The 24282-nt window shown below is 36.7% G+C and overlaps 1 protein-coding gene across 1 annotated transcript in view; it reads left to right on the top strand.

Moving 5' to 3' along the window:
• Positions 1-24282, top strand: part of RELN (reelin) — a 496978-nt gene that overhangs the window by 228532 nt on the left and 244164 nt on the right. Inside the window, 2 exon segments of the mRNA XM_033088143.1 lie at positions 9195-9227; positions 11872-11950. Coding sequence (XP_032944034.1) covers positions 9195-9227; positions 11872-11950 — 112 coding nt within the window.

The raw sequence follows: 24282 nt of genomic DNA, 5'->3' as shown, positions 1-24282 counted from the left end.
TTTTTTAAAAACTCAGATGGTATATCATTTTGTTTTCTGTGTTTTCACTTAAAACTTTTATGCACATCATAGACAAAGTTTTGAAAAAGGTATGACTATCTTCCCAGAAAAGGTGAGGCCATGAGCGTGGCAAAATGATGAGGCATAAGTTTTAGTGTGTAAGATAATTATTGACAGCTCATAATATAATAAATCTTACCTGAAAGAGTTCGCTGTCCCCCCATTTGTATGTTATAAAGATATATTTTAATTATGCTCCTATTTCATTTATTTTATAATTTGAGAGCTAAGTTGTTATGAAACGCAAATCACATTGAGATGGGAAATAGGGGAGGAAGGGAAGAGGGAAAAATACTTCCTAGTCTTGCTGGTTCTGTGCGTAATTTTACTGTCTTTAAATGTTAAATAATCTTTTATACAGATCATAAGTATATTCCTGAACACAGGGAGAACTATTTTCACTTTAAATTTATAACATTTTTAGAAGCTTAATTATCATACTTGAAGGTCAAATGGTGCCTTATTGCAATAAAATACAAAAAGTAATAAAGAAATTATTCCTGGGGAGATGAAAATCTAGGTTCATAGCTCATTAAATTGTAACTTCACGGACCGTGTCTAATTTGTCATATTTAGCTTTGAAAGTTTTATACATTTGAATTTCAAATTAGATGAAGAGATACCTGAGGCAAAATTACCTAGGGCCTTTGAATTCTAAAATGATTTAGGATATGTAGTTCCCATAACATAATACCTTTATTTGTAAGAACTGTCTGTCATCATAAATATAGTGCTTGTCTGACTCAAAGCCTTCTTTTTTGGTAAGTAATCAATAATATTAACACAAAGCTCATTAACCACCCCCTCAATTCATTTTTTCACGCATCCTTTTTATTTTTTCTTCTGCCCAGCATAGTGAAATCTCCATCCTTTGGACTGAATAATTTGTTGAATAAGTTGGCTGAAATATATTTTCGAGTTACATGATTATTTAAAATTTTCCTTCCAAAATAACTTAGTTGAAAGAAAAACACTTTTGTCAAAAGAGCAATCTTTGGGGAAATTAAACATGACCTCATTCTTTCTAACAGGCCTATGTGTAGGCTGCTGGGTGAGATGCTGGGGGCTCTATTTCTGAAAGAGCATAAACACAGAAATGCTTTTTTAAGAAACGAAGCTTTTCTTCCCTTTCAGCATGTAATTTGTCTCTTGGACAAATTGAATTGATGATAGGGAGAATTTTCTGCTTCAATTTCATATTGAGAAGCCATATAATGGTCCATGTTTATGATATTTACTAAAAAACACCAAAAGATGTAAGCTATTAGAATGTGACTAAGGAAAGAATGACTGAGCTCCGGGATCCAAATGAAGTCATAGATGCTAGCTAACACGGAATTGGAGGTGTTTGCTTCCTGTTGAAGTTCACAGGAACTTTCTGATCTTTCCTTTCTGTCTGCAAAGCTCAGCTAGCGCGCTCTTGCCAGTGACATAAGGGCAGATTATTAATTATGGTCTGTGAGATGTTCTAAATAATTGGAAAGAATAGAGAAAATATCTTTAATAAATGAAAGGTAATGCTCACGGAGTAACTCTCATGTCAAACACTAGATATTTCACATTGTTGTGTTTAAAAGTTTGTAAAGAGATTGATGAGTACAATGGTTATTTTCATATAATAGTGATGATGAGATCAACTCACACTGAGTGGAAAATAATGAACTATTAAAACTAAATCTCACTACCACTCCCCACAACCCCCACCCCCCGAAAATGAAGATATTCCTTAGAAAGGACCTGAAACTCTGTGACTCTAGAAGCAGCACCAACACACATACAGGTGTGTTAACATACGTGGCTAAGTGCTTTTTGTCATTTACTCAACCAAGTGTCAGTACATGCTTTTTCTACTTTTATTTTAAACAAATGAATAGTAACCTTGTTTAAAGAGACCAAGTAGCATGTTTTTCTTAGAAAATTTTGCTGCTGAATTTACGTGTTTTCGTGTTAATCCTACTCAGTCTTTGTGATGTGAGTTGCTTGTCGTGATGTGAATTGGGTCTCTTTACAACTGTTTGACGGTAGTATATACTCACCCTCAGTATTCCTGGCGTAATTGTCTTTATCAAATCTGCATTTGTACAGATTTCTTGTATCATTCAAGGCAGTTTCAGTTCTTTTTCTTATGCTAGCTCATGGAGATTAGTAAATCATTTCAAGAATAGCACAGCTGAATAAAAAGGAAGCTCTACAGGGGATATGCTTTTTCAAAGAATTTTGAAGTATCTTCTAAAAACAACATTTGGGTTTCTTTCATTTTCAACTATATTAGTCTATCAATTTAAAAAATCCTTTCCTGTTCTCTTTACATATTCAATGAAATATTAATAAAAATCACATTCCTAATCTTCAGGTCACTTAATAGTTCCATAGCATCTAGGAAAATGTTCAGCTAAGCGAGAGGTAGAATATCACCAAAGCGTTTCATTATTGATCTAAATTTTGAATTTTACCAAAACAAATAACTTGGGTGGTTCTTGCTGGAGAATTTGGAGGACAAATAACTTTTAAGTGGCACTATCAAAAATATCAAAAGGAATCTTGAAAATAAATCATAAGTGCACTTTTCTGAGTGACACTCTTAAAAGCATTTATTATCCATCTAGTATGAAAAGATTGTATTATGCTTAAAACTTCAGAGTTTCCCATTTTTTTCTTGTTTACCTGCTCTCAGGAGATATTTGACTAATGAAATTACATCGATCCTCATTTATTAATACCTTACTGATAAAGTTGTTACCAATTTGTGCTGATCATTTTAAAGTTTTAAATGTATTTGGCTTTTTCAATTAAAAACAAGTCAAAGTATGTCAGGCCTTCTTTCTTAATCCTTGGCTGGAAACAGGGTTTTAAAAAACATGGAGGCTTTAGTGAGATTCTGTCATGATTCTTACATTGTTGCCTTGCTTTTACTTTATTTTTTAAGCAAAGTAGAATCTTCATTTTAACTTGCCTGTTTAGCATTTCATATTTTATCTGTGGTTTTGACTAAGTTGATTCCTTTTTGATGACATTTGGTATACTCCTTAAGTTATCAAGGTACAACTTTACAACTTTAAGTTCAGTTTTCAGTTCGGTCCAGTTATTTGAACCAGATCAAGCTTTCCAAAGGACACAGTTTCTGCAGTTTTTGTGGATCTCAGTGACATTAAGTCCGTGAGTAAAGATTACAGAGATGTGTGCTTATTTTGAATGAGATCTAGAGTTCATTGAAATGCGAATTCATTTACCCATCATGTGTCCTGTTAACAGATGGTGATGTTGTCATCTAACCTAGGATTCGTAACAAGTTAATAGATCTTTAGAACTATAAGCTGGGTTTATTTGTGCATTGCCCATGTTCATGGATCTCCTTGGAGTGAGGCATGAAATCCAAATGCAGGAAATGGTATCTCATGATCACTGTACTTTAATTCTAAAGTGCCATTGAAAGTTTGGCCTCTACCCATTACTCTGTTTGTAAGAGTTTATAACTTATTGGTAGAAACTTCATGTTAAGGTGAATTGCCTCTACATTTATGGGAACATAAATGATTTAATAAGTCATCAAGTATTTGTATAAACCAAAGTGAACTGGTATTTTTCTCAGAATGAAGTTTTCCCATAGTGTAGGATGTACACTAATCATTTTTGTAAATCTACGAATAACCAAATTTGTTAACAGTTCTAGGGTAGGATAAAAAGTGAGTTCCTTACAGTGTAAGGTTCTGTCCAGCCTTCACGGATAGTTTCACGGGTCTCATCAATGAAGCTAAATCAGGACCATTTAATGAAGCTTCTCGCCCAGTGATCGCTCTGGGTTCAGAACCACTCCGAGCTGTCTTTCCCTCTCTCTAACTCAGTCTCCCATGACAACCAGCAGGGCCCTGAACCACAGTACATCCTCCACTGTGTATATAAGTGGTCGGCCTGTCTCTCATGGCCTTCTTACCACGGTGCAGAGACACCTGGAAGAAAGTGGAATGTCTTTTGCACTTCTGTTACAGGTGTATTCTATCCTGCTTTTTCCAAAGCCAAAGCCTACTTTTTAAGGAACATTTTTGTTCTCTCTCATTCTTAGAAACAAAACTTCCTACTGTAAGCCATTTAGCAACTTTTTATGTAGTAGCTAGAGTTGTTCATGCAATTTTCAGATTCAAAGGAGTTGGGAACTTGGACCAAGGTTGGTGGTGGGGTAGGGGCAGTCCTTAGAGAGGCAGAGAAGCAGCAACAGACAACAAAATGTTGAGATAAAAATGTTCAAGCCATCTAGAAAGATGAATCAGAACTACTTCAACAGCAAAGGAGCAGGAAAGGTGTACGTGGAGCTATGCCAGTGCGTATTTGGATGGCTGATAAATTAGGGCCTCTCTGAGGTGTACGTTTCATATTTCATAAAGGAAAGATCTTTTTGCCAACTTTACACAATTCAGGAATTTAGTAATTTATTCACATTAGTAGTATGAGGCAAAGCAAGTGCTATCCAAGTGGGAGTGTAATAAATGATGTTGAACTATTTTATACTTCTTCAGGCTATTTACTTGGATGTTTCTGTGGTATATTTACCCCAATTAGTGTGAAAAAGATAGTGAACTTCCTACAATCTTAGAAAACCTTGTTTTACTACATAAAGCTAGATTGATATGGCCCCTTAATGAGAGATGATTAAAATAAGTTTCCCAGGCCCAGCACTTTACTATTAGGTTGGTACAAAAGTAATTGCGGTTTAAAAGGTTAAATATTTACAATTTTTCCCTAAAATAAAATCCTTGACCTTGGCATTTACAGTACAGGAGATGGTATTTTCACCTCATACCAGTATCTATTACCACTTAAAAAACTGTTGCCTCCTTTTACTTCTCATCAATGATTTTTTTCCTTCTAATTCTTAGAGCTCAAAGCAGCAAATAAAATGATGGAAAAGTTTATATATATATATATATATATGTATATATATATATACACATATATATGTATATATATATATATATATATATATATATATATATATATACATATATATAAAATTGCAAAAACTGCAATTACTTTTGCACCAACCTAATAGATTTTGGACCATATTTACACTGTACATGTGTAAACATTTCCAAAGAAATTTGCACTTTTCCTTTTATCTAGTTTAATGTGTAGTATGTATGGGGTTTTTTGAGAAAATAATGTTTAGTCATCTCAGGCAGTGGATATTTTTATTACAAAATATTCATTGAGTTTTCCTAACTAGTGATTTAAAACATGATTTAAATTTGTTCAGTTAAATTAAATCCAGTTGGACACTTATTAGGTGTTTGAACTACCTAGACAATATATACTAAAGGACTTTCTGACAATGCTGTAAGTATATTTTGACATTTTCCAAAGTTCGGATCTTCAGTTATTTATTTTCCAAAATAACATAAAATATATTACCACTGAGAAGGAGCTTTCAATTCAATTCAGTATTTATTGAGACTCTAGTACTAGCTTAGGCTGGTATCCTTTGCAGACATATTTTCTGCCTTTGAGGAACTTATTTTTTCTTGGGAGAAGACATGTACTTAATAAGAGAACAGTTCTGCAGTGGTTTTTAAATTTGGCTTTCTATCAGAATCAGCTAGGGAGGTTTTATTGTTGTTATTTTTCTTTTTTCTGGGGAGGTTTTTAAAAATACAAATTCTGAGCCTCCACTCCCAGAAAGTCTGATTCCATGGGTCTTTTTTAAATGGCCCTTCCTTGATTATGTTGTAGGTGGTTCAGTGAAAGGTGCCAGGCACCAAAATAATTTAGAAAAGGGAGATATCAATTTGGATAGACTCCTTCAAGGAGAGTAAAATATCTTATAACTTATTCTCTTTATTGGAGCCAGGCCCTAGCTAATATAATTATTTAAAATCAAGTGCATAACTTAATTGATGTCTCTGCAGATACTTTGTTATTCTTATTTAACCATTGTACTGACCAGTATATTTCTAATTGACATTTGCCATTAGTTTTATATTTAACTAACTTATTTCCCTGTAATTTTAAAGTTTTTATTTTATAGATTCCCCCCCTTCTTAAGAATTTATCCCATAAATACAGAGAACCCCTTTTGTAAGGTAGCTAAACTACCATAATATCTTAAGAAACAAAGCAAACGAACAAAAAAACCCTTTGCTACTATTTCCTCATTAGATTCCACACAGTCTCATTTCTGGTCTTTGCAGCCAACCTTCTTGAAAGAGCCATCTATACAGTAGTTAAGAGCATGGCCTCTGAGGCCAAATTCCCAGACCCTGCTTAACGCAGTACTGTGATAACGGGGTGCCCTCGTTAGAGATCAGCTTTATCAGGGTTCACTTAATCTCTCCTGCAGCGCTCTTCTCTCTTAAAACCCTCTTTTTCTTATTTCCATAATGAAATGCACTCTTTCTCAGTCTCCTTTGATGCCCCTCTTCTTCTGCTAGTCCCATAAATGTACACTGACCTCTTCCTTTCGCCTCTTTTTTTATAGCCTACATTCTCTCTGAGTGACTTGGTCTTGTGACTCCAAACCTCCTGTGTGACAATGATTCCCTAACTGCTATCCAGTCCAGATCGCCCTCCTAGCTCTTGTTCAGTGCTGTCAAAAAGAGGTGTGGAGCAATTTACAGTTTAAAATACTCTAGTAGCCACATTTAAAAAAACAAAAAGATATAGATGAATTTAATAATGTATTTTATTTAACAGAATATACTAAATAATAAACATTTCAATATAAATAATAATATAAAATTATTAATGAGGTGTTTTACAATTTTTGTACCAACTAACTGAAATCTGGTGCGTATTTTACACTTACAGCTCCTCTTAAGTGTTGGAATACTTAGTCTGTTTTAAGATTTTTTTTAAAATTTACAGTTGGAAACTAGATTCACACATCCAAGTGTTCCGCACCTACTAAAAGTCTTCCAATAAAAATTGGATATCAAAATTATTTTCTTTTCATATCTACATCCACCTGGACAAAATTTGTTCATCTTTTTGTAGAAGAGCTGATTTCTCTTTGACACAAAAGCACATCAGTCTCAAAACTACATCTGTCCAAGTAAATTTATTTACTCTTGTGTCCAGCTAGTATTATTAACGTGAGATTCATAGGGATAGTGCATAAACTGAAAAACAACTCCAAAATTGTCAATATCAAGGAGACATTCTTCAAATTTTCCTTGGAATTTTAAAATCTGCATATTGATTCATGTTAAGAAATGTGTAAAATCATTATTTGTTTGTTTTGTAGAGGTTTCAATTTCAACATGAATTCTCTTACTTTTCCAACTACCTTGTAAATAAGCTCTTGCTTTTCTTGAAGCTTCAAATTCAGCTCATTCATATGCAGTGTGATTTGATGAGGGAATATACATCATTGTGCCATGTTTTTGTCATTGATTATTGGATACCGGGTAATTATTCTTTTTGTTTCAAGAAAATCTTAAATTAAAGATAACAGTTCAGTGAATCTTTTTAAAACTCTATGACTTGACCAATAAACATTGGCACAAAACACAAGATCATTAAATTTTTCTATTTTTTTCAAGACTTCGATAAACTGGTGATGATTTGCATGTGTATATTAACTGTATATTAATAGTTGTATCCATGACACTTTCCATAGAGTCTGTTTTAGAAAACTAAGCACAAGTATTTTCAATGTATACAATATGTTGGTACGATACAATAAGACAGACATCAGTTTTTAGTTTTAAAAATGCTGTACAGCATAGGGAATAGAGTCAGTGGAATTGTAACAGCTGTATACGATGTCAGAGGGGTAGTAGATTGGGGAAGGGAGGTTATCACTCTGTGAGGGGTGTAAATGTCTAACTATTACATTGTTTTGTACACCTGAAACTAATTTTTAAAAAGCCAAAAAATAAAATAAAAAATAAAAATGCTGTTAAGTCTGGACTTTTCATCTAACATAGCTGAAGCACTGACCATCATGATAGAAATAAATTTTTTCGTATCTAGCTGAAATTCTACTTTAACTGATGTAAAAACACTTAAAAATATCTATGTCATGATTTGTAATTTTTTACATGGTGATTGACAATATTTCTTCATAGATTTGGAAATCTTTTGAGCAAAAGAGTATAACCAAAGTATTATAAAGTTAAAATAAGGGCAGTGTCCCTTATTTTCAAACTTTTATCAGAGTGCCCTCTCTTAAAATGCATATTTGAACATCCACTCCTTTGCTCATAAATGTTCAGGAGATGGTCATGCTTTCATGGTAACGTCCACCTCCCTCATCTTGTCCTCTCAGTCTTCCCAATTCCTTTTCTGTTCCTTCCTCTTAAACGTTCTCTTTCCATCATGCTGAACTTGTTGTGGTTCTCCTCAGAGGCCATTTTCTCTTATTAGTGTGTATTTTACACGTACAGCTCCTTTTAAGTATTGGAATACTTAGTCTGTTTTAAGATTTTGTAAAATTTACAGTTGGAAACTAGATTCACATACTTCTCTTACTTCTCTATGCCATTCTACTTTTACTCCAGAAAGAAGCACGTCTCCCTTCCCTACTCCCACCTATCCTCCTCCTACTCGTCTTTCAGAACTCAGCAGAGAGGTCATCTTTTCCGGGAAGCCTCTCCTGACAACCCTCTCCTCCTGGACAGCGTGGAATTAGTGTCCCTCCCCGGTCCCCCATGTCCTGCCAGCACCCTCTGAACACTCGACCATAGCCCTTACTACACTACATTGTAGTTGCCCCACCAGACAATAACCTTTGATGACAAGGATAGTGCTTTTTCTCTCGATTTCCCTAACACCCAGAACAGCCCCTGGTATGTAAGGGTGCTCAGAAAGGGTCTAGGCATAGCCATTAACTCTCACATCACACTTATATTGTGTGTCAAGGGACACCTGACTAAACTTGAGTAATAAGTCACTGTCCTGCGTGTAAGGGGTTCTACTCTTCACTTGAAGAGTACTGCGTTACTTTTAAATACAATAACTAAATAGAGAGTCAGACATCTTATTTTAGGAAGTTTACTGGCATTGTCTTCTTACTCTTTTAAAAAGGTTCTAGCCAATTTATTTTTGTGTGGCCTAAGTTTCGTAATTATATTTGTGATTGTTTAATACTAGATTTTGCTTTTGTTGCTAATCAGTCATCTTTCCTTTTTTCTCTCTCGGTCCAGCTCCAACAGAGGCCACTGTGCACCCACATCTAGGTAAGTGTTTAAATCTCCTGTGTCACTAGTCTTAGTACTAGATCTTCTCGTCTCACTCCTCCGGCTATGTGGGCGATGATACAGAGGTGAGGAAACTCTCTGCCCTCTTTGATTTGCTAATAATTCACTGAAGTTAGACTCAGGTCTAGATTATGCTTGAACATAGGACCTCAGCGAGGAGGCAATCGTGCTGCCCAGCTGAGGGCTAATGGAAGGACTTCCGAACCTGTCTGTTAGTACGTTCATCCCTGGATCCTGTTGTGTGGGACCCTTTGACAGAGTTTTCTAAGGCTGGAATGTTCCCCAGTGTTCCATCATGAATAGAACACAGAGGCAATGGGAAAGGAGCTGTGAGTGTAAAGGAATTCAGGAATTCAGGTCATTTTAGATTTGAGATTTCTGCTCCAATTAGTACTAGGTTGTAAAAATAAATAGCTTGGTTATTTCTTCACAAACTGAAACACGAGTGTTTAAATAACCATCTGCTTTGTTGAATGGGAGCACGTAATGTTACCAACACTCATGTTTCTCATGCACAGTGGCCCGCAGTTCTTGAGGCAGGGTTATGTAGAGGGTAAGAGTACGATTTCTGGAGCCAAACTGCCTCAAATCTCCTTTACCTCTTGCTAGGCATGTGACATTGAGCAAGTTACTTAACCTCTCTGTGCCTCAGTTTCTGCGTTTGTAAAATGGAAGTAATACTAGTACCTACCCTCTAGGATGGTTATGAGAATGAAATGAATTCATATTTGTAAAATGTATAGTCAATGACGTAACAGTGTTTGTAAATAAATACATGAGCAAATAACCATTGAAGTCACTCATGCCTTTGTAAAAAATTCTCTAGGAAACAAATGATCTTTAAGAGTTAAATTTGTCATTTTTTTCAGTGAGGACTTATTTTAAAAGCAGTTTCCTACACGATACTATTTAACGAGAATGAAAAGAGTCGTCCCAGTTGCTCCAGCCTTTTCAGCTGGCTCACTGTGGGGCTTGCAGATGGGCTAGTTATTTGTCTCTTGGGCTTTTCCTTTCAACCTATAAACCCAATTAGTTTATTTTTCTCTTTGGAAAATCTGCCTTGAGAAGCTCTACTTTTATGTAATGCTACAGCTTGGGGCTTCTCTTCTTTGGCAGACAAACATAAGAGCTTAGAAGCGTGCCTTCTGGCAGCGGAGGCAGGCTGGTGACCCACAGTGGCCCGCCCGAGTCTCAGCCCGGTTGGGTATTTGAGAGAGCTGTACCCTGTGGGCATGTCAGGCACTGCGTCTGATTGCTCAGAGGAATCATTAAATCACTCCCATGCACACAATGTATCACTGCGTTTTCTCCAGTGTAAATCCATATTTTCCCTGTTATGCTGAAGGCTTTGCGTCTAAGAAGCCATTCCTTTCAGTCCATGCTGATTCCCTGGTTTCCTGGACTTGATGTGCTTTCCTGGTATGAAGAGGGCAAGGATGGCTATAGGTGACGATGTCACCAAAGAGAATTTGGAAGTATACTTCCTAATATTTTAATTACCAGTGAGTGCAATGAATTATATTTGAGTGAGCCAAAAAAAAAGGTAAAATGCCACTTTTGGAAAAAAATTGTTTTTGTAAAATCAGATCATGATTTTAATTTTTCCAAAAAGCATGTGTAAACTAGTTCAAACAAAATTGTATAGGCCCAGACCATTTATATTAACTGAAACAAACTTCCCAAGCAAACCATGGGAATCAGATGAGAGAGTTTTTTAAGCACTAAATTCATTTTTTCCACCTTGAGTAGAAATGATTATTGTTTCTCACAGAACCTTAAAGACGAGCTCACTTCCATTGGAGCTGGCCATGAAATTGTTTTTACTCATCCATCCTCTATTCGGCAGGAATATGATATACTCCACCACTTACGAAAACATGCTTTGCTCTAGCATGCCCAAAGTTCTTCTAGAGCTTAAAAGTGGGTATTTAATATAATCTCAAGTGTAGTGATAATATATGGAAAACTATGGATGGTTACCTGGCATTCCTCCTGACTTCTAACATGACTGTACTTTACTTGGGAGTTTTACTTATTCATGTAGGTAATTTCTCCTGTGCAGCTCTGAGGGGAAAAAAATCTTAATAATTTGAAACACATTAAATAAAAAACGAGTGAGTACAAGGGAATGAGAGAAAGCAAGTGAGGGCAAGAGGGATAGTAGGAAAGGGGAGAGGAAATGGGTTAGTAACATGTCAGCAACATGAGCTGACAACAAATAGCCGGAATGTTCTGTCCCCTTCTATACTTCAAAGCGAGTTAGAACCGAATCTGGGCTGGGTGTGTCAATCTATGAGAGGCACATCTTGTGTGGCCTCTCCCTACAGGTTGCGTTAGTGCGTGAGTGCTGACCGTGGCCTTCTGCCTCTCCTGGCTGATGACCCTTTCGTAGGGTTTCTCTTTGGAGGCTCTGGTTTCCAGATTTCTAAGTATCTGACAGCAGAGCCTTTATACTTGTCCCTTAGTAGTTTAGGGGCAAAGCAAATAGAATCAACTGCTCATTTAAAATTCAGTTTTAATTTGAAATACTGTTATTTCTCATAAAAGCAGCACATTGATCCTTCTGTGTCGCTAAATCTATTGTTTGCTATAATTCTTTTCTAAATACTTTTTTTCCTTTTAGCTGAAATACATAGTGACAGTATTATCCTACGAGATGACTTTGATTCCTACCACGAACTAGAATTGAATCCAACTATATGGTAAGTTACAGGAATATGCTCAGTTAGACTTTTTTAATGCAAAAAAAAAAAAAAAAGGTAATGCTGATGCACCCTTGGAGCAGTTACATAAAATTAAATTGATCTTTAGCACTAAGGTATCAGTGAGAATTGTTCAACTAGGGACTTGGGCTTAATGCAGATGATATAAGGTCTATTTCTTGACGTAAGAACTGAATTTAGGTGCCCCTCAAAACCATGGGTGTGGTTAGATGGTTTTTTTTCAGTTATACTAGTTCTTTACCTAGAAAACATCAAGTTTTCATGTGTCTAAATATTATACTTATGCCAAGCAAAAGAAGGGAAGTGGTTTATCTGAAATGACAGATGATTTTGGTCATACTTCCCAATAACTTCTAAGTCATTGGGTCACCTCATTATACTCCAGTCTCTCCTTCAAATGCTGTTTAGGTGCAACTCTATGAGATTTTTGAGGGCAAAGAAATAATGAACCAAAACTCATTTGTGAAAAACTTGTTGAATACATAAAAGGATGCATGAATTTGCTGGCAATTGTTGTTGTATTTTTGCTGACTTCGAAGAAATAAGTCTGTTGACCCAGAGCTGCAATCAATCTGCACAATTTGAGAGGATATCTGAATGTGGATTTTGTGTGATACCAAATGTTTTTGTATACATAATTAAGAGTTCAAGATAACGTAGAAGCTTTAATGTAAACTTCCAAGTTGTAACCAAAGTCCAAGCACTACTCAAGACTAGAAAGAGAATAACCATTTCATCCTCAAATGACAGCATATGATATCCATTTCTGTCTTTGTTTATTTTTACTATTCAACAAATATGAAGCAATTATTATTTTATTTACATAGTAAATTAAAAATGGGTATGGTTCCTTCTCTCAAGTAGTTTATAGTTTAGTAGAGGAGACACTAAAAACATATTTTTTAAAGGCTTATATACTCCAGCATAGAAATTCTTCAGTGTAATAGAGGGTACAGATAATATACTGTAGTTCCATAAAAAGAGATGACCCTGGTGGGAGTTTCTTGGAGAAAGTGGCCCTTGGTCTGAGAGCCAAAGATGAAATATAGATATCGAGTATTGGTGCTTTAATACTAGACAGAGGAACGTTTTATGTGTTTTCTAGAAAGAAATATAGATCTGTAGTATAAATATATTTTAAAAGTCAAACCAGACAGAGTCATAAAGTCTCATAATTTATATGCCATTTACAGAAACAATCTATCAACAAAATTTCACTTCCCTATGAACATAACCTAAATATAAATTTCTTAAAATAAATTGAAAATCTTTATTAAGAAAAGGCCAAAAAAAAATCTTTCTAAGTACTGCTTTTACCCAGGAAAAATGCTCTATTTCTCCTGACATTTGGCTTTTTAATATTCCATTAATATAAATGTTATCAGATGATTTGTTTCTTTCAAGGCAAGTTCATTTCTGTCAAGCTAATTCATTTTCTTCAGTGACTTTTCTTGACAAATACAAAATGTGACTTTTATGTGGTTCAAATTCAGTTGTTTTTTAAAATCAATAAAATGTGATTGATTTTTGCATCACCCATTTTCACGACTGATCTAAGCTTTCTTGGCCAAAGTTATGGATTTTATGTCCCTTTTACTTAAGCTATGGTTTTTCCTGCTTTTTTAAAAAACCTTTTATTAACTTTAAAAAGCCATGTACTCCTGTCTTCTATCAAATATGCTTCAGAGTAATTTTAGTTTATCCCTTTTGCCACCATTTCACCTAGCCTTTTTAAGATTTAAAAAACAAAAACAAAAACAAAACAAAACAAAAAAACAACAACAAAAACAAAAACTGTGAAACTCTCATCATTTGAGAGATGACTTTGTTGAACAAAAGATATCATGGGTTCTGAGGTCCAGCCAGTGTGGTTTGACTCTTGAGCTAGGCACTTGCAAGCTGGGTACCTTGAAAAAAGCAAAAAGCTTTGCTTCACCTCTCTGAGCCCCATTGTCTTGTCAATAAGACTGAGACTAATACTGTCCTTACAGCACTGTTTTAAAGTGTGATAAGCTTGGAAACGTCTGGCAGCATGCCCGGTGTATTGCAGGTGCTCCATACAATTTAGTTCCCGCCCTCCCCCCTCCCTCCGTCCCTTCCTCCCTCCCTCCCTTTTTCTCTCCCTCCTTCTCTCTCTCTCTCCTTCCCTACCTTTCTCTCTTTCCCTCTCTCTCTCTCCCCTCCCCTCCCTGGCCCTCCTCTGTCTTCCTTCCCCTCCTTCCTTTCCTTTCTTCCCTCCCTTCCTGCTTCCCTCCCTCCTTTCTTTTCTTTCTCCTGTGGTGTATCTAAACATTGGTTTTCTCATCTCCTCTAAGCCCAGATATGAACAAAAAACACTCTTATTAAAATAATCTTCAGCTAGTTTATTTAAACGAGTCCCCATATCTTCTCTCATTGCATTTGGATAAAAGATAGACATCAATTTAAATATGTCTGTATTATATAATATATGAAATATAATGAAAATATATCATGGCAGAATCATAGAGAAACAGAAAAGGGGTATTGGATACCTTAAACCCCTTAAAAATAGACATAAACTCCCTAAAGTCAGAAACCAGCACCCAGTAAGATCAAGTATCTCAGAAAATATTTCCAATAAAGTAACAAAGCCAAGTTTGTTTTGTAACCTCATAGATAGTTTTCTCTCTCCTGACATCTCTGTTTTCTTGGTACAACAATTGGCACGTGAGTTTTGTCCCTTATGACATTGTCTTTGCACGTCTTTACTCCCAATGACCTGGAAACCACTGGGCAACTTGATGGCAGTGTGGGAAGGAGAATCCTTGCAGCCAAGACCGCAACTCGGAGCTACCGCCACACGACATCAGGCAGAAGCGGGGTGTGGTGTGCTGCTTTGGGCCAAACCCCCAGGACCAAAGACATCACCTGATAATTCTCCACAAGAGAAAAATGTGCTACTTTTAGGAGCATGTTTCTTCCATAAAGTTCAAAAAGCATCATATCCATTATTTAGTTTGTAATTTTTAAGGACATGCAAAAAGAGAAATTAAGAAACTAAGGTCATATCGGTGCAACGATGGAAAGGTAGATCAGTTTAAAAGTTAACCACTCATAACGTATTTGCTTCCATTAACTTTATCTAATGAAATCAACTTTTCTTTCCCTCCGTTTCATGTAATTCTTGGTATCCAAGTTTCTTATCTCATGCACAAATGACTGTCCATAAAAATAAGGAACACCAAACCATATTACTATTATTATGAATGAACGTAGCAGCCAGGTTACTATTCTAACTATGTGACAGCATTTGGAATAGAAGCAAGAAACTTTTTTACATCAACTTGATATTGAATGTATGAATATACTGTCTATCTACTTAGTTTAAATACTAGAGTTGATTTAAAATTAATAAATGTACTTGGTGAAAAGTTCAAGAATATAAGAAAATAATAAAAGTAAGCCTTCCTCCCACACTACATCTATATTCCCTTCCTCCAGAGGCAACAACTGTTAACAGTTTCTGCCAGTCTTTCCAAAATTGTTTATGCTTACACATACTCGATATAGCAGTTGTGAATTCTGTTCACAAGCTTGGATATCAGAGAAATAAAACTTTCTTTATTCTTTCATAACCCAACTTAATTTCGTCTTATTGTCCCCCTTCTACCAGTGGTGGAAACTTAATTTCAGTCAGTTTTAGCTTGCCCTCTCCCACTTTTCTGATGTTGTAACTGAGATGCAGAGAACTTCCTAGTGCACAAGCAGGGGAGGTGGAGCTGTACCTCTGGTCCACTGGTCCTCTGTGCCTGCAGATACCCACTAAGTCCTCCCTAATCCAGCTAGTTGTTAGTGACTAGCCCACACCGGTAGCCTTCATCCGTCCTAATCACTCCCTCAGGGCAGTGGCTCTGTTTTGAGACCTGCTTGATGGCATGGAAACTGTTCTGCTCCTGGCCCTGGGCCGTGGGTGTCTGCGATGCCATGCTCTGGTGTGCCGTCATGCAGCTGTGGTCCTTCTGCCTGCCGGATATGCAAAGGATAGAGCCCTGCTGCTTTTTTGCCCCCTCTTTTAGGGAAGTGGCCCTTTATTTCCCCATTCTCCCAGCTGGTTCTGATTGCTTTGATTGAATGAGAGATGAAAAGTAAAGTTATAAGTGAACCACAGAACTCCTTTATGGGAATACAGAGGCAGCTCAGGCTTGACTAGAACGAAGCTTCTCTTCTTTAACTTTGCCCTGTTGCTGGACCACACACAGGTATACCTCTGGGCCACAACAGTAACTTCATCATTTCAAATGTGCCATTGAACCCACCGGGGTGAGAGAGAGAGTGGATGGAGCAACACCAGTTTATCAGCACTGCTGACAAGTCCCCATTATCGAGTGTGCTCAGTATGATTGCACTACTGATAACGGAAGGGATCAGCACATTCTTCCCATATATAGAGAGACAGCCCTCCAACCAAAAACAAAACAAAATAAAAGTGGGAAGAAAAACATCATGTAACTAAATTTAGAAGGAATGTAAGGACTTACAAATATATATATTTATATATATATATATATATATTTTTTTTTTAATTAAGGTTTATTGGAGTGACAATGGTTAGTGTAGTTACATAGATTTCAAGTATATGGTTCTGTAATTCATCATCTATATATCACACTGTGTGTTCACCACCCAGAGTCAGTTCTCCTTCCGTCACCATATATTTGATCCTATTTACCCTCATCTACCACCCTCCTCCCTCACTACCCTCTGGTAACCACTAGACTGTTGTCTGTGTCTATCAGTTTTTGTTTCATTGTTTCTTTGTTAGTGCAGCCGCTATGGAAGGTAGTGTGGAGCGTCCTCAAAAAATTAAGAATAGACTTACCATGTGACCCAGCAATCCCTCTCCTGGGTATATACCCCAAAAACCTGAAAACATTTATCTGTAAAGATATATGTGCTCCAATATTCATTGCAGCTTTATTTATGGTGGCCAAGACATGGAAACAACCAAAGTGTCCTTCGATAGATGATTAAGAAGGTGTGGTATATATACACAAATATTGTTTATCTCATTAATGTTCCACTTAAGCATCTACTACTTGTACCCCAACTATACTTTCATAGTTCCTTTTTGTGAATTAAACTATTTTAGTATGATATAAACATTGCCACTATTTTATATAAATGGACAGAAATCTTGCTTTTTCTTATTAGAAACATGTACCTAGTAGTCCAAAACTCAGAACATCCCAGGTATCCATCAGCAGGAGAATGGATAAACTAGTGCTACATCCATAGAATGGTATACTACACAGTAATAGAAAGGAATGAATTATTCACAATTGAAATAACATGGTTGAATCTCAAAAACATGTTGAAGGAAAGAAGCCAAGGCCAAAATAGTTCTTACTGTATGGTTCCACTTACATGAAATCTAGAGTAGGCAAAATTATATAAAATGATTGAAATTAGATACATGGTTGTTTCAGAGATGGGGGGTTGACTGACAAGGGGCATGAGGAACTTTCTGGGGTGATGAACATGTTACATAGCTCAAGAGGGCATGGGTTACATAGATGTGTGCGTTTGTCAAAGCTTGCGATCTACGTATTTCAATGTGTGCACATTTACTCAATAAAAATTTTCAACAATCATAAGAAAAACAATGAGAAAAAATAAGATATAGAAGACATTTGTGATGCATAACTTGGAATTACAGAGAGTTCAGAGAGAGACAGAGTTAAAGAAACTAAAAAGTGAATGACTACTTAAAAACGATTCAAGTTTCCTTAAGAAGTGTCTTTACCCTCCAAGCAATTACAAAGTCAAGAAGGAATTTTTGTTTTGCTTAGTGGATTATCCCTTTAATGTTTGTTTTCTGAAGATCACAGGAGGAATCAGAGTTATAATATCACGAGGCTCTGATGTTCTAGTGGGAAACGTGGGACTGTTAGAAAACATGATGATAAATGGCAAGTAGATGACAGCAGATGTTTCCCCTCCAGCACAATAATAAGAGCAGAGATGTCCTGTTCAGCAGAGATCAGGGAAGAGGAGTCATTTCTCAGAAGAAGCATCTTAGATGAGTAAGTTGTGGTGCCGACAAGGATACGAGACACCAAGAAGAAAGAAGCAAATGAAGTTGTTTCAGATTCTATGGTATGTGAAGACCTCTGTCGATTGGTTTATCATACAGAAAGGCCCACAATTTACAGCTAAGGAAGCTAAAGCCCTGGCTGGCTGGCATTCCATACGATTGCTTGAATCGAGAAAAGACAAGGATATTTCCATGTTTATATGTAGAAGATCCTACCACAGGATCCAGGAATTAGAGATCACAGACTCTGCTGTATCTGGTATTTTCTTGAAAATGCTAATTTATTGGAGCAATTATTCTGAAATGGAGCAAAAAAGATTGGTGATTTGGCTTATTAAAGTTCATTTTCTTTAGCAAAAATAATTGTCTGAACAAAGAACATAAAAAGACCAATATTTTGGGTTGAGGAGCGGAGTTGAGTTATTCTAGCTGGAGTTTTGTTCAGTGATTTATAGCTTAGCCCATAAGAGAAAAGAAGTCAAGCAAGCAGTAACACTACTTCATCATTCCTTAGTGTCTTGGAGACCCCATAAATAACAAAAACAGAGGGGACTCCATTTACTAGCCAAGTGAGAAAATCACAATGTAAGTGCAGTTTCCAGGTAATCCGAGAAAAGGAAGACTGATGAACGGTGTCACCGGGGAAGGAACTAGGTAGAAGAACATCCACTTCGGCTCAGTGTCCAGCGGGTCCGTGGGCAGTAAGCCTGGGACACAGTGCTGGGGGAAGGCGAGCGCTAGCCATGGACACCAAAGGTTCCACACTGCCATGGAAAGATTGCCAAGGGATTGTTTTTGTAATGACGATCGCTTAGAAGACATAGGTCCTAATGGGCTTACCCAATGGAACGTGTAGCATAAACCTTACATTTTTTCAAGAGCAAGTAACTGAGGGAGATTGTGAATAATGAGAAAAAGCAGACAAAATAAATATTTTCTCTGATGACATACCTTTGCTAGAACCTCTAATATGTCAGCATACTTTGGGGATGTGGAATTATAATTTGATGTATAGGGTTTTATGGTCAGCATTCCAATCTTATGTGCATCTTCCTCTACGGTTTTTCTCATTTCCTCCCTCTTGCCTTCTTCACCTCTTTTCACCATCTCTCATTTTCTCTTCTCTTTTGGTAATAACTTTGTTGCTTAATTACAAAACTCTCCCCTACCTTTCCTTTCTTGTTTTCTCCTCCTCCTCCCACTTTTCTTACCATGATGTAATTGCTTTGGGGAAAAAGCTTTATCTACGATAGAAATGTTAACCAGGTGTCCCACAAATAAAAAAAGGTGTGAATCTGGAAATACAGTATTTCCTTCTTTAATCTCTGCTTTAGATGACAGAAACAAGAGCTCAATCAGTAGAATGAAATGTCAAGTACATTGGAAACAAGTGAGAAAATACTTCTTCAAACAGCGTGTTGTGGAATTCACCATAGCAGGAGGTCAGGCTGTCGTGTGCAGTAGTAGCATATTAGAAGGATTCTTTTCAACCCAAATTATATTCGTCGTTGTACCTGTTAACAAAGGGGAGATCAAATTTCTAAACTCCCTAGTGAAATAAGAAGAGTTTCCTTACCTTCCTTAGTGAGAAGTAATGAGAAAGAATGAGCTATAAATGGAGTTTGTCATTTTCACATTTAGAGCATGTGTTAGCTCCTTAGGAGTAAGTCGTGACATCGTTGAAGGTGATATTATTCTGTCTCATAGAGTGAACGTTCCTTGCTGTTTTTTTCTAAAAATATTCCACATTTACAAAGAGAATAGGACTTTTTAAAAGCTTTTTAAAACAGATTTTTTTTCACAATACTTATGCCCTCTTTATTGTAAAACATTGTCTCTTTATTATAAAATATGGTCAAAAGTTGAATGTTCTGGTTGTTGAGGTTTGAATGGAAAGTATAAGGAACTCCAGTGTGTCCAGAAGAAGTCAGCTGAGTGCCCTGCTACCAAATGACCCCCAGATCCCATTTATTATACTTTGGTGGCGTCACCAGTCCCAAATCTAGCCTGGCCTTTCCAGCTCACACATCAGATTTTGTCAGCACATGCAGTGTGAGCTGGACCTGGGGGAAGAGACATGTTATTTTGGGGTCAGGAAATTGCAAGAGACTTTCTCTTCTTTTTCTTTGTCCATTTTAAAAGTAATTTTTATGATCAGAAACAATATTAAAATTATTTTAACATCTGCATTCAGAAATGCTGATGAATAGGCAATTGTGGCTTGTAGAATGCCAGATTGCTTCTTCTGGGGATGAGTCCCAGACACGGATTCCTTCAGAGGCAATAAATTATGGCCAGATAATACAGTGTCCTCAGTCTTAGGGACAAACGGCATGCATTTCAAATGAGAATTTGATGGTAACTGATTGTCAGTGAGTTTCCAGGTGATTAACTTGTTTCAGCAGAGTGCCTGACTAAAGGCTGAGCGAGTTCACTTTGATCTAAAAAGAAGAATGAGCCATGTAATTAGACTGCTCTTGAGAAAATATTTCAATTATTTATTTATTGTTATCAGGATGATGTCACCATCAACCATTCATAAATCTCCACTGGTGAGAAGGAGCCCAATTTTCACCTTAATCCTCCTTTCCTGCGTCACTGCAGTACGTGGGGACCCTGGACTCCAGGGACATTTTACTTTCACTTCCTCTGTGCCCCCTGAATGGGTGCTCTGGCAGGTTCTCCAGCCTAATGATTTAAAAATCAGGATTAAAAACATGATTATACCTTCAGAAGTATACTATCTACAGCACAAATGTACATCACATATATTTCTTTATCCCAGACAGAAACAGCCACCTAAATAATAAAAAACAAAGATAGAGAATTGACATGGAAATAACTTTCAAACTGGCAAGGAGCTTGTTATAGTGAAAAACAAAACCTTGGTTCAAAGTATTTCTTTCTTTTATTTTTTTTTTTTTATGTTTATGGTTTGACCCTAGTTGTGTTGGTCAAGTACCTGCCTTTGTATTTACTGATTCTTTTATGTTTTTGTTAGTGAAAAAATGACAGCGTGTACATAATGATAGGTTGTACATAAGCAAAGGAGTATTGAATTTGATTATGTACTCTGGTCTAGCGAATATATTCTTAACATTTTCTATGAAGTCCATGACATTTTTCTTATTTTTGTACATTTTCACTAGCAAAACAAAATCCTATTCTGTAAAAGAAGAAAAGAACATTTTAAGAAAAATCATTGTAGATTTTCAAAATAAACTGACAGTAAAAAGGACAAACATGTTTTGAAATGCATATTGTTTTTGTAGAATTGGAGTTCTTTTCTCTTCCTGGCTGCATCACAGAGGAGTGGCAAGTATCTTGGAAAAGGAGCGATGGAACCTGAATTCTTGTCCTGTTCTATCATTTGTAAAATGACGGGGTGATGAGACTCGGGGATATTTCAGGTGCCCTCTAACTCAGACGTGCAGCGATCTGTGAACTCTAGTATTAGATAAGCTTCATCTGAAACCTAAGTGTGTCATAAATAGGTTCAGCAAGGGTTTAATAAATTCAGGCTTTGCATGGTCTTTGGGGAGAGCAGGCATTTCTCTTAAAATGTCTTTTAATCATACTGTTCATGGCAGAATGTATTTTGCGGTAGGTGATTTGTATGACATGCCATGGTATTTGTCAGATTCTTATGTTCTGTTTCTCATATTGGGAAAAAGAAATAGAGGGGGAAAGTTTTTCAGATAAGAGTAATATTCAGTATTACTTTTCCTATTAAGCAGAGACGCAATTCATTTCTAATCCTTAGCCTTGGAGATCACATTCCTGTTTAAATGGAAAAACAAAAGTCTGTGTAACTGAATTATTTAAAACTTCCTTCTCTCCACCAATCTCTGAAGAATATGTTACCTAACTTTACAAAGCCCACGATTTTCCTGAGAAAATTCAATTGTGAGGCCACAGTTGAAATGTTAGGAACAATCGGTATTTTATTTCCCTCTGAGCCTGAAAAAAAATGGACCTTTCATCATTCAGCAAATTGAACCCCAGTTCTTAGGAACTTGTACAACTTTTCCATAAGGAAAGAGTAGGATTTCAAACTACCAGTATTCTTCACAGAGAGCAAGCACCCTTTGGGGTTAAGTACCTACCTCTACTCAACCAAATTAAATTGTTAGACACAGAGGCATTCTGAGAAACAGAGGAGAATAGGACTTTTAAGAGCATCTAGGTATTGTTTTACATTCTGGGGTGAGCCAGGAATTACTTTTCTTGGAATATGGATGTTTATTTACATCTGAAGGTTTTTTAAACTCACCTTGTCTTTCTGACAGAGATCACTGTTTCTTCTGGAAATCCATGACCACCAATTGCCCTTTGTACTGTCTGGTCTCCATCGAGATCATTGTGTTCATCATGAAATTATGATTGACCATTTCTTTTATGATAATGGCATTCATGCGTCCTGTTGCACAACGCTTAACTTTAATGATAGAAAAAATAATAGGAAGGTCATGGTATAGATTCACTATTAGGATAGTCACCTTGATGGGCAGCACAGATCGTTAGGAAGATGAATAGACATGAACCCACTGCCAATAATCAGGGGAACGTTAGTGGAGATAGGCTCAGGCGGTACACGCTGAAGGGTCACGATGATGCTTAGCGCTTCCCAGAAACCAGTCTAAGGACAATAGGATTATTTTCCCAGTGACCCACTCTTGAATTGCTTCTTTTCTCACTTTGTATATCCTTCCCCTCTCCTGCCCCCCCCAATAATATGCACTCCTGTGATTTCAACCATACCCTAAACTGTCATGGCAGTGCTGGTACATGTGTACCATTGCCAGGTGGTCATCTCCACTTGTCAGCATAACCAGGGAGCAGTCAGTTTCCAAGCCCTAGAATTCTCTAGAGCTGCGCTTCCCAGTATGTTAGCCACTCGTCACATATGACTCTTGAGCACTTGAACTGTGACTAGTCGGAATTGAGATGTGTTGCAAGTGTCAAATATACCCCACAATTTGAAGACTTAGTATGAAAAGAGAATGTAAACTATGTCATTAAGAGAATGTAAACTATGTCATTAATAGTTTTATATTCATTACATCTTAAAATAGAATTTGAATATATTGAGTTAAATAAAACATATTATTAAAATTAATTTTATCTTTTCCTTTTTATTTTTTGAATGTAGCCCATTAGGAAGTTGTAAATGACATGTGTCCCTCACACTACCTTTTATTGAACAGTGATCCTCTGGAGTGTACCCACTTTTCTCCATCTCCGCCTTACTTCAGGCACTATTGTGTCTTACTTGTGTTACATCAGTAGCCCCGTCTTCTCTACCTCTAATCCATCATTTGCTAGAGTGATTTTCCTAAAAGTTGGATTTGTATCATGACTTTGGAAACAGAGTAATGGGAGTTTGAATCCCAGTTCTATAACTTACTAACTGTAACTTTGAACAGTCATTTAATACTCTAAATCTCAGTTTTGACATCCTTCAAATAGGGATGAAAATAGAGGGAAGGGGTTTTACATAAATTGAGGCATTGTTTGTAGAACTCCTGGTATGGTACCTGTTACTTGGTAAGCGGTGCACGAAGCCTTTCATGTACCGGTTCCCACGTTCCAGCCCCAGCCTTTACCAGTCTTCTCCGTGTACCAATCTGGGCCTAGCCATACTAACCCACTGAAGTCGCAATTCTACTTGTGTGTCATCATCTCTGCATTCTTTGCGCCCTATCACAGCTTCACCTTTCTTCCTTGCTTGGCTAACTCCTATTTCTCATTCAGGACCAATTCTGGGACCACCTCCTTTTGGAGCTTTCCCTTACTTTCTCAGTCTGAGTTAGGTACCATCACAACCAATGTACTCCTATTATAAGAAATGAGGAGCTATGGAAAATGTGACAGTTGTTGGAATTAGCAAGCCCTGGGTCCAATTGCAACTGTCAGCTTCACAGATGTGTGACTTGAGCAAATGCTTAACTTCTCTGAAGCTCGGTTTTCTTATTAGTAAAATTAGTAAAATGAGGACACTGATAACTGTCTTATAGAAAGATTTTAATTGGCTGTGGTGTATCTGGCATATAATCGAATACAATAAATGGCTAGCATTGCATTGGCACCCTGTACTGAAACTGTGTGCTTGTTTCTCTGCCTTTCCTTTCCAGTGTAAACACTGGTAAGAAAATGACACTGGTTTATTGGTTTTTGTATCACTAAATCTCACAACAGTGCCTGTAGGTTTTCAACACAAGTTCATTAATTACAAGAATGAATTAATGAATGATGA

The sequence above is a fragment of the Rhinolophus ferrumequinum genome, chromosome 20 (genome assembly GCF_004115265.2).
Source record: "Rhinolophus ferrumequinum isolate MPI-CBG mRhiFer1 chromosome 20, mRhiFer1_v1.p, whole genome shotgun sequence".
Taxonomy (NCBI): domain Eukaryota; kingdom Metazoa; phylum Chordata; class Mammalia; order Chiroptera; family Rhinolophidae; genus Rhinolophus; species Rhinolophus ferrumequinum.
The sequence above is the reverse complement of the archived record's forward strand: the minus strand, read 5'-3'. Positions and strand labels throughout refer to the sequence as shown.